Source organism: Talpa europaea (assembly GCF_964194135.1).
Source record: "Talpa europaea genome assembly, chromosome: 12".
In the NCBI taxonomy this organism is placed as follows: domain Eukaryota; kingdom Metazoa; phylum Chordata; class Mammalia; order Eulipotyphla; family Talpidae; genus Talpa; species Talpa europaea.
Window position 1 is genome coordinate 78,715,417 of NC_140079.1, and position 12,088 is coordinate 78,727,504.

The window sequence follows — 12,088 nt, forward strand, 5'->3', positions numbered from 1 at the left end:
AATTGGAACAATACAGAGAAGATTAGCATGGCTCCTGCTCAAAGATGACACACAATTCATGAAATGTTCCATATTAAAAAAAAAAAAATCTAACATTGCATGTATAACTAAGTTGTCAAGTGAAAGTCTGAGGGCCTCCCTTGTGGCGCAAGGCGTTAAGACGCAACCTATGAAGCTCGCCGCAGCCACTGCAGCAGTTGGATCCCTGGCCAGGGAGGTGACCCACATGGCACAGCAGACCTCTCCTGCCTTGCCTCAGCAGTGTATTTCAGTCATTCCCCAGTTCTGCTCCCCACTCTGTCTCTGGTGAACCCTCTCACCCCCCACAACTCTGGCCTGTACCCCTGTTCTTGTATATATTAATAAATCAATCTTTAAAAAAAAAGTCTCAGATACCTGGATTATTGTATATGGTACATAAATTATGTGGGTTTTTTAAAATATATATTTTTTAACTTTTAAAAAAATTTATACAAGAACTGAGGTACAGGCCAGAGGTGTGGGGGGCGGGGTGTGTGTGAAAGGATTCACCAGAGACAGAGTGGGGAGCAGAACAGGCAGATCTACTGAAATACACTGCTGAGGGGCACAGCCGGTGAGACAGGAGAGGTCTGCTGCACCATGTGGGTAGCTCCCTGGCTGGCCAGGAATCGGGGGGATTGAACTCCTGCTGCAGAGGATGTGGATAGCTTCACAGTGCTGAAACAACCCGTCTGCCACCAGGGAGGCCCGTGGAAAAACAATTTGAAATCCAGTATTGTAAAGTGAGCTGGAGAGAAAACTAATAAGGGGAGAGGGCAGTTGGCATTCGGGATTACTTCATGACCAGGTGCTGAACTGGGAGTGCAGACACACTGCCCCTGGAGGTTGAGGAATGAGGAAGGGGGCTGGGCCTCTGCATGGAGGTCTGCATGGAATACGGCATGATGCAGAAGCCATAGCAGAAACCATTCTCTTTCGTTGACTGACATGTTGGCACCACTTCGTTAATATTCGCCTAAGAAATTCTCTGTAGGGCCTCCCTGGTGGTGCAGCGGTTGAGCGCTGGGTTGCGAAGCTGCTCGCAGCCTCTGAAGCGCTGGTTTGATCCCGGGCTGCCGGCGAGGGTCCCACGTGGCGCTAAGACCTCTCCTGCCGCCCGCTGCTCCCCTCAGCAGTGTACTTCGACACTGCCTGTTCTGCTCCCTGCTCTGGGTTTGGTGAATTCTCTCACCCTCCCGCGCTTCTGACTGTACCCAATGCTTGTATAAATAAATAAATTAAAAAAAAAAAAAAGAAATTCTAGGCAGCACTCCACCATCATCCCCAAATCTTGCTGGGGTAAGGGTTAGGAGAATGAGGAGGGAAATGAAGGATGACCACAAATTACTCACAAATAACTTGTAAATTTCCTCTTGACAGTGGTAGGCCCAACACATATGAACATGAGTTATTAAGAAAGGAATTGTAATTGGTTTACCAGGTGGATCATCTGAGATTAATATATAAACAATTTAGACACTGAATACTGATTAATTGCAATTCAATCATTTTGGGGAATATGCTTGTATATGTTCTTTGGGGGAATGTAAGAGGGTTAAGTCCTCATCTCTCATTGAAGGAAGTCAACAGCTAATAAAACTGAAAAACTGAAACTATATATGTTATTTAGAAATAAGGAGGTAAATACCAGTGGAACTACCTTAAATTGAAATTGTTGCTTGGAGCAGGAAGTAGATGGAAAGGTGTAGTAGGTTTTTTTTGTGGGTAAAACTATTGTTTCTTAATAGGCCATTTTTATGTTCCCTTTTTTTGGACTGTGTTCATTTTACCATGAAAATATATGTGATTTTAATGTAGTTTAAAACATTTTAAAAGAAGAAAGTCATTAGGGCCTCCCTGGTGGTGTGGGGGTTAAAGTCTCAGTACTATCAAGCCATCACCAGCCACTGCAGCATGAGTTCGATCTCCAGCCTGGAAGCTAACCCACATGGCGCAGCAGACCTCTCCTGTCTTGTCTGCTGCTCCCCTCAGCAGTGTATTTTAATAGATCTGCCTGTTCTGCTCCCCACTCTGTCCCTGGTGAATCCTCTCACCACCACCCCCTCACCTCTGGCCTACACCCCCGTTCTTGTATGCATAGTAAATCTTTATTTGGCCAGAAATAATAAAGGCCTGAAGTAGAATACTGTGGGATGTCAGGAAGAGGAAACAGCTCAAGATTTTCAGGTAGGCAAATTGATGTTATCTAATTGATCCTATAGCTGCAGAGCTCAAGAGAAGTCAAAGCTGAGCCTGCGGGGTTGGGGGGGCAGGGAAAGGGAGTAGGTAAGGTCATAAATAGAAACAAAAAACACCCAGACAGAGCAGATGATGGATGGAAGGAAATAGTAAACTGGTTTTGGGACGTTTGAATTTGAGGAACCAACAGGCAGGAGAAGACCAACCCAAAGCTGGAACTGTTGAAGTAAGGGTTGTGTCTGCATCCACGATGGCCGGGTGAGTGGTAGGGCACAGGGCCACAAGACACAGATGACCTAAATAAATAGGTACTGCTCACCAAGCTATAGAAATGTAACTACCCATGGGTGAGCAGCATAGGGAAATGTGCTTTGGATTTGCAGACAGTGTTATTCCGGCAGGTAGGCAGCCACAGATGACCGAGCAGTGGGTCTGGTGTAGATACTAGAAACTACACATTTTAATCTCTTTCATTATTTTATAATAATGTTACAATGTTGGGAGAGAAATTGAATAACAAATTTTGTTGAAATTATGATTTAAAAAGGTCTTTGAGAATTCCAATGAAAGAGGATGTAGGTTGGAACAATTTGGAAAAGGCATTAAGGAAAAGAGTGGGTATTCGGATACATAAAAAAAGTACATTTTGGGGGTGGGTAGGAATAACCCAGTGAATACTGGAATTAAGTAGAAATGGTCCATTTGGTTCCTTACTAGGAGTTAGGAGCTTTAAGACTGGAGTAGAAGATTAAACGCAAATAGGTTTTTCAGCAAAAGAAGTCAATGAAAGTATTAGAGCAGGAAACTGATAGTTGCAGTATTAACTTACATTAACTTAGTTCCCCCTCCCTTTTTGTTTTTACATCTTCAGAACAAGGTGTTAAGTTCTTTCGTTAATCAGTTTCATTATAAATTTGAGTCATAGAAATGGAAGACATCCACCAAACAAAAGTCACACTAAACACTAAAATTGATTACTTTTTATATTGTAAAACTAATATGTAATCACTGTAAGGAAATGAATTGAAAAATATAAAACTAACCATAATTCTATCTCTGTAAGGCAACTGTTTTTGATTATGGGAGGCCCTCATCAGATTCTTTTCTGGGGTTCTAGCTGATAGGCTGTGGTCACAAAGCTCCACCTCCAGCTTCCACTTCCCTCTTTAGAATTTCCAATTGTGCTCTGGTTGGCTCTCCTGGGTACCACCGATTCTTGTGGCTGAAATTGAGCCTATCATTGATTTTCCTATTTTAGATCTCTGCTTCACCAACACCATGGCATATTCCAGCTCATAGCAGCCCTAAGAACTGAAATTATGCTGCCCATTCTCATGTGCAATTAAATGCCTTTTTTTTTTTAAAGATTTATTTATTTATGCATACAAGAGCTGGGGTACAGGCCAGAGATACGGGGGTGGGGTGGGGCGGTGAGAGGATACACCAGAGACAGAGTGGGGAACAGGCAGATTGACCCAACTACACTGCTGAGGGAAGCCGCTGGCGAATCAGGAGAGGTCTGCTGCTCCATGTGGGTTGCTCCCTGGCCAACTGGGGATTGAACTTGTGCTGCAGAAGCTCAGGATTGCTTTATAGTGCGATGCTTAACCACTTGCACCACCAGGCCTTTCTCAAACATCAAAAATTTCTCAAATTTTGTTCCTTACTGTTTTTGGAGAACTCACTCTGTATGTAGTCTGCTGACAGGTTTGTCATGAGTCACCTAGTCTGGGCCTCTCAGATCTATCCAACCTGTCTCTTCTGATTTTGTTGCATTTGAGACCCTGGGTATCACTGCCACAAATTGCTTACTGCAATTCTCTTCTAAGTGGTCACTCCAATTAAACCATCACATGCCACAATGATCACTTCTTTTGCCACCCTCATCTCTTGATACTTTCTGCCTCAAAACCCATTTGATTTAGACACATTGTCCTGAATTTACCAAGTCTACCCATTGCTCCCTCTGTCTATATGTTCACCCCTCATTTCTCTTAGTGAAGTGCTTCTTGATCTTTTCAGTCACCAGGTTTCACATCCCTAGGTTTCTCCTAATCCTCTTGGAAGAAAATGGCTACTGAAGCAACATGAGCTCCCATCTTTGCTAGGTGATCAGAGAGGTTTCAGGGAGGTGTCTGACCCAGAACTTAGCAGAAATATACTTTTATTTTTACTGGAGGTAACCCTTGAGAAGAAAAAGGAGAAAAGGGTCTGGCATTGGCAGTTAGTGACACATAACAGTCTAGCCCAGGCTGGAAAGGGATATTTAGAAGATCTGGAGCCAATTTAGTTGGGAGAGAATTGAGTATATTTCTAATTGTACTGGATAGGCAAACTTTTTTTTTTTTTTTATTTACGTGGATATAATTTGCTTGGAGAAACAACTCAAATGTTCTCATTTCCCAGGCACAGTTATTGTATGTGCTTTGTACAACATTCATCACACAGAGCTGTAATTATTTGTCTTATTTTTACAGGGCAATCTGGGTCCTTCTCCGCCCCCCCTCACCCCCCCCCCCCCCAGTACTCAGCATAGGGCCCAGAGTATCGCAGGTGTTAACACTATTTGAATGGATGGATGTATTTTTACTACACACGTCCTTTAATACATTTTCCAAAGAATCTTCTACGTTATCCTTTGCAGCACCCCTCTAGGAACAAGCATCGTACTAACATTCACACCTCAACCACACTTTCGTCCAGAATAAGTTAACTCTGGGGTGAGCAAGGCTGGGACTCAAATTAGCTTTCAGTAGAAAAAAAAATCTTTGCTTGGGCAAGATCTTGGGGTTACTTCCCGCCAAACATTCCTCCCATCTGCCCCAACCGCGCACTCCCGGGCGTGGCAGAGCGCGACGCCTTTAAGAAAGGGGCGGCGCACAGTGGAAAGACAAAGCCCCTGGCCGCGCGCTCCCCCTCCCCCTCCGGCGCACCGCACGGACAGTGGTGCCCGGATGTCGGTGTCGCCCTCGGTGACAGATGGCGCAGTGTCTGTCTATGTTAGGGGGCTTCTCAGTCCTGACCTCCTTGAATTCCCAGCCTTTTGGTCCCCCGCTGTCCCCCACTTTCAACTCCGCGGTTGGAGGCCCGCACGCCTGTCACCGGCGCTTACATAACGTGACCTTTCACCTCTTCATACTGCCCTCTAGTGCGCTGCAACCCAACTACGCGGCAGGGGAAGGGGGCCGGACCCAAGCACAGAGCGGCAGCTCCTCTAAGCCAATAGGCTGCGGGCGCTGACCAGCTCTCCGCCTATTGGCGCTTTCTCCACCGGCGCCACAGGGGAGCAAGTTAGTGTGCGCGTCGGCCGGGTGGGGGGGAGGAGGGGAATCTCCCGCCATTTTTCAATAATTTCCTCCGGTGCAGCTGAGAAGGAGTCGTGACTGCCGGACGCGGGGACCCGTGGCGAAGGTCGGCCGGAGGCTGCCGGGCGGCGCGGCCGTGTGCGTGGGAGTTCTGCGTCCTTGCGTCCGGCTCCATGGCGCTCTCGCGGCCGCGCCGGCAGTGAGGGAGCCGAGTTCGCGCCGCCCTCTCACCCCTCCCCTCCCCCACCCACCCCGGGAGCCAGGCGCTCGCTCCGGGCCGCTGGGCCTAGTGTGGCGCCGCGGGCTCGCCGAGGAGCCGCCGCCCGCCCCGCCGCGCCACTGCCGCCGCGATGGCGCCGCTGCTGGGCCGCAAGCCCTTCCCGCTGGTGAAGCCGCTTCCCGGCGAGGAGCCGCTCTTCACCATCGCACACACTCAGGAGGCCTTCCGCACCCGGGAGTATCCTTTTCCAGCCGCGCCGTTCTGGCCGCCCGCGGGGTGGGGCGGGGAGGGCCGGGGGCTTTCCGGGCCGGGCGGGCCGCGCAGTCGGCGCCGGTGGCAGCTGTCAGCGCGCCGAATCGCCGCGGGGCCTGGACGCGGAGCCCGAGCCCTAGTCGGCGCTCGCTGTTCCGGGGGCGGGCGGGGGCGCGAGCCGGTCCCGCTAAGGCCACCCCGAAGCCCTGCGTCCTGCATCCTTTCCCCTGCGCCGCGCTTTGTCCCCGGGCCTCGCCGGCGGGGAGCGAACCACCTCCCGCCGTCGCTTAGGCCCGAAAGTAGCAGGGGGAGCAGGGAGTTCCTTGGCAGCTGCTTATTTATTTATTTATTTATTTATTTATTTATTTATTTATTTTAATTGAAGCTTTCAACTTAAGTTTTTGAAATTGTACCCCCGCGGCCTCGTGATCCGGCTTGTACAAGTCTCTCTGCGTTTTCCCCGAATCTCTGCGGGGGCAGTGGTGGTTTTCTTCTCGGGCACGGACTTGAGGCTGGCTATCCACTGACAGGATTGAGTGGCACAAAACCAAGAATGAATTTCCAGACTTAGTGAAAAGGAAGGGGGAAGAGATACCTGGGAGAAGCTGATGCCTCTTCTTCACAGGTTGGAAATTACGACGATTTTAGAAGGAGATTGATATTTGTTAATACATTTTTAAAAATACCATTACAGCCTTGGTTTTTATGCTGTGCTTTCGGAGCACGAGGCGGATGTTTTAAGAAGCATCCTTTTAATCATTAAGGGTTTTTGCACGAGCTTAGTCTTTCAGTTAAAAGTTGGACGGCTTTTATTTACTTTTTTTAATGGATGTCAGATGAGTCCTCTTGAAGCTTCAATGTTGAAAAGTTGATTCTGATTCAGACTTTCTTTAGTGTACAGAAAGCTTCAAGGGTAAAGGCTGACAAATTCGTCTTATCAGGTCATCCCGTTGGAAGGACTAGATTTCTTAATGTTTCTGCTTGCTTGCTTCCTTATAGGAGGAAGTACCCATGTGAGTGATCTCTCTTGATTTCATTTCTCTTTCTCTCTTTAGTACTTTGTAGGATAACCTCATTCTAGTTTGCAATTGTGTGGATGGTTGGGTGTTTATATACGAAGGTACCTGGAACGTGAGTTCATGCTTTAGGAAGGCTCTTGAAGAAATATAACTAAGCATCTTGAAACTGAAATAGATCTTGGAGAGTTGGAGTTTTCTGCCTCTTTTGTCGAGTGGGCCCAGAGCGTTGAGGTTGACTTGTTAAAGGTCACAGCCTGTAAATGTTGAGAGACTGGAGTAGAATGTAGTGCTCTTCTACCTGATCCCTGTAAGTAAAATCTGGAAAGGCACGTGGACTGCCGCTACTCTTCACTTGAATGCTGGCCCACTTTTTGTTTCAGTTTGTCATATAAGGCGCATTTAATAGAGTGTAAGGGTGGTATTCTGGTTCTTGTTCTGTTAGGACTTTTTAAATGCTTTGGAGAAGTCATCTCCCTCTTCTAAATACAGTATTAGTCTATAGGTGCAATACTTTTTTTTTTTTTTTTAAGTAACAGTCCAGAAACATAAATGGAGTAAAAAATTGCATGTGGGAATCTCATCCTTTTAAAATGTCATTCAAATGTCATTTTTTGAGCCATTGATGGTTACTTACACACTAATATCAGATGTTATTTTTCAGATTTAATTCTAGTGGGATAGAGGAAAGTTCTAGTTCTGTAATAGGTACTGAGCCCTATAAAAATGGCATTAGATGGCTAATTTTTAAGAACTGGCAATATAGACTTTCATATCATTTACTGAGGTCATGAAATATAGGAGAAATTTCTCTATCTTTTTTTTAAAGATATATTTATTTATGCATACAAGAGCATATAGGCCAGAGGTGTGGGGGCTGAGAGGATTCACCAGAGAGATAGCCGGGAGCAGAACAGGCTGACTGAAATACACTGCTGAGGGGAGCAGCAGGTGAATCAGGAGAGGTCTGCTGCACCATGTGGGTAGCTCCCTGGCTGGGGATAGCTTCATGGGTTGCATCTTAACCCCTTGTGCCACCAGAGAGGCCTGAGAAATTTCTCTTGATGACGGTTGAAAACTGAAGTCTGAGACGTTCTAGTAAATGTGTATTTCATAGAAATTCATTTTAAAATTTACCATATTAGTATTTAGAATCCTTTTAACAAAGTAGCTCTTAAATTGTGTTACATTGGGGGTGGGGGATTGCTCCTTTGGGAATTTCTGCAAATGGAAGCACTTGGAGGATGGAGAATGGTTTTTAAGCACTATGTGGTTGGTAGGTTGGTATGTTTCTTTATTAGGCTATTAGTGATTTCATAGAAAAGAACAAGCTTGAGTTGGGTGACAGCTGCATTTTGAAGTGTTGCTATTTCCAGTTCTTAATTTATATTTGCAATTATGTTTTTAATAGAATTTGATACTTTAAATTTTCTCCCAGTGCCTTTTGATTGTACAGCAAATTTGTATGATATTTTATTGACTTAAAAGCTGTGAGTTTTGGTATATTCCTGAAGGCATTATTGTACATCTTCATTAAACTTAGAAGTGGTGGCTGTGAATAATGTCCACATTTAATGAGGTCTTATATATTGATGATGTTTATTGAATCTATGGTACATTGCTTTCTAGGGTAGGACTGTAGAGCTTAGTTGGAAAAATTAACTGTCAGAATCAATTTTTTTTAAAGATTTATTTATTTATGCATACAAGAACTGGGGTACAGGCCCGAGGTGTAGGGGGTGAGAGGATTCACCAGAGACAGAGTGGGGAACAGAACAGGTGGACTGGCTGAAGTACACTGCTGAGGGGAGCAGCGGGTGAGACAGGAGAGGTCTGTTTTGCCATGTGGGTAGCTCCCTGGCTGGGGATTGAACTTGTGCTGCAGTGGCTGCAGATAGCTTCATAGGTTGCGTCTTAACCCCTTGCGCCACCTAGGAGGCTCCAGAATCAATTCTTGATGTGATTATTTGACAATAGGTTGATCTACTGACTCTTTTTAAGTCAAAATGGGTCTTAAGGAGGAACTGAAGCTGCAAGCAACCAGCTACAGATTAATATTTTTGTTAACTTGCTTTAACCTAGTTTCTAAAGGTTAGAAACAACTAGTTCATAACTTTTGTAGCATCAGTATATGGTGTAAAGAAGAGGGGCTATGAAAATATACACATTGGCTGTAGGCAGAGACTGGAGCGTTTTGTGGTAAGAGTTGTAGTTGCAAAACAGGATTTTATTTATGGACAGTTGGAATACTGAGTCCTTACGTAGTTTTTTTTTTTTTTTTAAGGTTTATTTATGCATACAAGAACTGGGTTGTAAGCCAAAGGTTTGGGGTGGGGGGTAAGAGGATTCACCAGAGAGAGTGGGGAGCAACAGGAGGATGTACTGAAATACACTGCTGAGGGGAGCAGCAGGTGAGACAGGAGAGGTCTGCTGAGACAGGAGAGGTCTTCTGCATCTGGGTTAGCTCCCTGACTGGGCAGGATCGAACCCATTCTGCAATGGCTGGCCATAGCTTGGTTGCGCTATGTCTTTAACCCCTGTGCCACCAGGGAGTCCCCCTTATGTAGATTTTTGTAATTCAATTTTTTTTAAAGTAACAAGGTATACCAGATTAGAGTTGTTTTTAGCTTGATGCAAACTAGTCTAATGAGAAAAAATAGGAGAAAACACAAATCTTGAGTTGGCACTTTGTCATTTCATTTAGAACTGGTAAGGTTATAGTTATGTTTAACCTCCAAACTTTTCTGGACCACTTTCTTGCAAGCTGTCAGGTGCTTTATGAAACAATCTTTATAAAGCTAGCGGAAACAAAAAATGGAGCATGTTATAGTACGGAAGTAACTCTTGAACTCCTGAAAAGGTAGATGCATAATGAGATAGTCTAGAATTTGAAAATATTTTATCATTTATAGCTTACACAACCTTTGGAGAATTGCTTTGACATTTTCTCTGTAATTACATGTGCAGCAGTCCCTGGGACATAAGAAAAGGCTCAACTGGCATTTGCTCTGACTTGTTATTTGAGAGTGAGTGACTTATTTTGGTAACCTAAAATCGGAAATAGAATTTAAGAGATAGCTGACTAGATATTCTCCTAATGGGCTTTTTCCCCATTTTTTTCCCCTCTTGCTTTCTCCTAATATAAATTAAGGTAATAACCAGAATAGAGTTATATAAACTTAAAAAATATCCAATCATAGGGGTTTTTAGGGATTTCAATTTTAAAGTCAGTTTTTTTTTTAAACAGATTTATTTATACAAGAGCTGGGGTACAGTCAGAGGCATGGGAGGGTGAGAGAATTCACCAGAGACAGAGCGGGGAGCAGAACTGGTAGATGGACTGAAGACGCTGCTGAGGGGAGCAGCGGGCAAGGCAGGAGAGGTCTGCTGTGCCATGTGGGTTCTCCCTGGCCGGCCAGGAATCGAACCCGTGCCACAGAGGCTTGCGGACAGCTACACAGCACTGTGCTCAACCCGCTGTGCCTCCTGGGAGGCCTGGGATTTCAGTTTTAGACTTAAGAAATTTATTTGGATGACTAATCAACATTTTTGAGTTATTTTTCAGAAGCCATTCATTCTGAGATGTAAGTCTTAGGTTTATAGTGCAGTACAGTAGAAATAAAATGTGAGCCACATGTAATTAAGGTTGTCTTGTGACTACATTTGGGAAAAGGGAAAACAGCGAAAAATAGGAATGATACAATTTTTTCTCGTTCCAAAACCTAGGCTGAAGGTACAGTCCTTGTCTGCAGTGTGCTTTTATAGTGGCAGAAAGGGCTAAAGGAAACCATGATGACCTTCTTAAGCTTTCTCTGCTGCTTTATTGGTCAAAGTGAGTCTTGTGACCAAGCTCAACATCAGTGGGGAGGGAATGTGCATTCCTTTTTATGGAGGCATTATAAGCAACTGGGCAGTGGGTGGCGATACAGAAGAGTAATACAGTCTACCTTCAAGGAATGTTTCCTGTGGAAAGTTACTTTTATTTTTTTTTTTAAATTTATTTTCATTTAATGCATACAGGAACTGGAGTGTAGGCCAGAGGTGTGGGGGGATAGAAGGGGTGAGAGGATTTACCAGAGATAGAATGGGGAGCAGAACAGGTAGATCTACCGAAATACACGCCTGAGGGGAGCAGCGGGCAAATCAGGAGAGGTCTGCTGCGCCATGTGGGTAGTAGCTCTCTGGCCGGGGATTGAACTCATGTTGCTGTGGCTAGAAATAGCTTAATAGCTATGAGACTTTAACCCCTGTGCCACCAGGGAGGCCCTGAAAAGTTATTTTTAAATTGAGATCTAGGGCCTCCCTGGTGGCTCATGGGGTTAAGATACAACCTATGAAACTATCCACAGCCACTGCAGCACAAGTTCAATCCCTGGCCAGGGAGCTACCCACATGGTGCAGCAGACCGCTCCTGACTGGCCTGCTACTCCCCTCAGCAGTGTACTTCAGTCAGTCCCCCTGTTCTCTGTCACTCTGTCTCTGGTGAATCCTCTCACCCCCCATATCTTGGGCCTGTACCCCAGTTCTTGCATGCATAAATAAATCTTTAAAAAAATAAATTGAGATCTAAAGATGATTAGAATTTTGTTAGGTGAAGAATAGCGTATATATTCTTTGACAGGTTTGTGAGTTTGAAGGTTCTTGACTTTAGAAAATTGAAGGAAGTTTCATAAGGCTAGAGTGAAGATTTGGCAATGAGGTTGCTTAATGATGAGGGTATATACAGAAAAGGGCAGGTCCTTGTGATATAGATTGAGGAGTTTGGATTTTGCCTTAATTTTAGTGGAGGCTGTTGAAAAATTTGAATAGGGGCCTCCCCGGTGGCGCAGCGGTTGAGCGCTGGGTTGCGAAGCTGCCCGCAGCCTCTGTGGCGCCGGTTCGATCCCCGGCTGTTCCCCGGCCACCAGAGGAGGAGGGTCCCACATGGCGCGCAGACCTCTCCTGCCGCCCGCTGCTCCCCTCAGCAGTGTACTTCGGTCCTTCTGCCTGCTCTGCTCCCCGCTCTGGCTCTGGTGAATTCTCTCACCCTCCCGCGCTTCTGACTGTACCCAGTGCATGTATAAACAAAACAAACA

General features: G+C 45.4%; 1 protein-coding gene across 1 annotated transcript in view; it reads left to right on the forward strand.

Moving 5' to 3' along the window:
* Window positions 1-5,875: 5,875 nt before the first annotated feature.
* Window positions 5,876-12,088, forward strand: part of BAZ1B (bromodomain adjacent to zinc finger domain 1B) — a gene marked incomplete at its 5' end in the record, with an annotated part of 70,085 nt that continues 63,872 nt past the window's right edge. The window contains one exon of the mRNA XM_084250488.1: window positions 5,876-5,982. Within this exon, the coding sequence (XP_084106614.1) occupies window positions 5,876-5,982 (107 nt within the window). The remainder of the gene's footprint in view (window positions 5,983-12,088) is intronic.